The sequence below is a fragment of the Morone saxatilis genome, unplaced genomic scaffold (genome assembly GCF_004916995.1).
Source record: "Morone saxatilis isolate NCDOM2014 unplaced genomic scaffold, NCSU_SB_2.0 Contig3, whole genome shotgun sequence".
Lineage (NCBI taxonomy): Eukaryota > Metazoa > Chordata > Actinopteri > Moronidae > Morone > Morone saxatilis.
In genome coordinates this window covers 1,360,139-1,361,973 of record NW_023339873.1, presented here as the reverse complement: position 1 = coordinate 1,361,973, position 1,835 = coordinate 1,360,139, and the positions used below count along the sequence as shown (strand labels likewise).

At 45.6% G+C, this 1,835-nt stretch overlaps 1 protein-coding gene across 1 annotated transcript in view; it reads right to left on the bottom strand.

Annotated features, from left to right (window-relative positions):
- Positions 1 to 418: 418 nt before the first annotated feature.
- The window catches only part of med15 (mediator complex subunit 15), a gene marked incomplete at both ends in the record, with an annotated part of 2,907 nt that continues 1,490 nt past the window's right edge, over positions 419 to 1,835 (bottom strand). Inside the window, 4 exon segments of the mRNA XM_035673614.1 lie at positions 419 to 576; positions 884 to 950; positions 1,032 to 1,095; positions 1,242 to 1,370. Of these exon segments, the coding sequence (XP_035529507.1) occupies positions 419 to 576; positions 884 to 950; positions 1,032 to 1,095; positions 1,242 to 1,370 (418 nt within the window).

The window sequence follows — 1,835 nt, the reverse complement described above, 5'->3', positions numbered from 1 at the left end:
CCCGAAACCAGTAAGTCCTAACATTTACCTCAATTGACATAAAGTCCAGGTTTATGTTTTGTTATTTGCTCTTTTAAACAATGGTTCAGTTTGCTTTAGGTTCATACGTAGCCGACCTGATATGGCAGAGATGGTGTTTAAAATGTGTTACAGTGCATTTTTATTTTGATTAAAGTCCCATCTCAAACAACGGGGGCTGAAGGCAAATCAGAAGTGTCCCTTGTATACTGTCAATGTCACTCATTGCTCATTGCGTGGTACTGGTTGGGGGTCCTTCTGGAAATGTTAAAAGAGTTCGGTATAGACCTGCCTCTATTTGAAAGTTCCCTGGAGATAACTTTCTGTTATGAATTTGGTGCTATACAAATAAAAATTGAATTAAACTGAATTGATTTGGGTGCAGTGAGGCGAGACCTACGTGATGGGCGGTCCGTGGATGGCGGTCATGGCGGGGGCGAAGGTCCGGTACAGAGAGTGGTTGAAGACCGGAGAGCGGATGTTGGCCATGACGGCATCCAGCAGCGGCTGACACAGATACTGCTGCTTGGTGGGCACCGGGGGTGGCGGGGGGGTCGGCTGCAACCACAGGGACCAACTGTTACTGACGGCACTGCTTATTATTGATCCTAACTTTTATTTCCAATGTGGGAACAAATCAAACGGAGAGAAATGAAGGTAAAGCAGCCATTTAAAGGGAGATACGTTGAGACTAAACAAAAGCATTTTGTTTTCTCCTGCATGCTAACAACATAACCAAATGACATTTCCATAACACAGTTTTAAAATCTATTGAACAGACAGTGACACAGAAAGACCACAGTGAGGCGCTCTGTCTATTTAACAATGAACCCGTTTGAAACCAAATAACAGCCGACGTTCTCACCACGGCCATGTCGTTCTTCAGTTTCTCCAGAGCGATCTCACACTTCTGCAGCGTCTTCAGGGGACATCTGGGGGTCAGAGGACAGGGCGGAGGTCAGTACAGGGAATCAGTGATTGGAGGAGGAGAGTGGTCAGGGATCAGCTGTTACCTGGTGTTTGGATCAGTCAGGATATTCAACAGACTCTTCATCTTACTCAGGTCCTTCTTCCGGTCTGTTAACAGACAACAAACTGTTAATATTCCTCTCATAGAAAACATTTACACACACTCCCGTTATTCCTCAGGTGTCTTCTGTCAGTTCTGATTATCAATCGATTTATTGATTAACTTTCTGTGAATCAACAACTGATGAATGGACCTTCGTTTTTGTCGATCTTGTTGATCATCCTGCGCAGAGGTTCGATGTATTTGGACAGCTGTTTGAGTTTCTCCATGTACTGCTGATCCTCCAGAGACGTGGCTCCAGCCGGACTCATCACTGGGTTACCTGCAGGACCGGAGGGAGACGGGTGAGGACGGGTGAGGACGGGTGAGGACAGGAGCGGACAATAAGCTTACTGAAGGTGTAGAAATGTGTGATCTGATGTTTTAAGTGGAAAGTTTATTTCATCGATTACCACGACTCCCTTTTACAAACCGGACAGAGCTTAAACCTGCATTCTGTGTAAAGGCCAGCAGGGGCCACTGTTCACTGCTGATATCTGTAAGCAAACACTGAATCTGGACTGTACAAGGACACAGAGCTGTACCTGTACTCTGCCCTTCTACATCAGGGTTCCCACTCTAACACATCATGGCCTCCTTTCTCTGACAGTACAGGTGGGGGACACAGTTCATCTTCTCACCGACAGTAGCAATAGTAGTAGTGAAGTGTTACAACATCAACCACAACAACAATGTGATCTGAGTGAGCGGCTTAAACACAATAAAAATGTTCCAGGACAACAGAGAT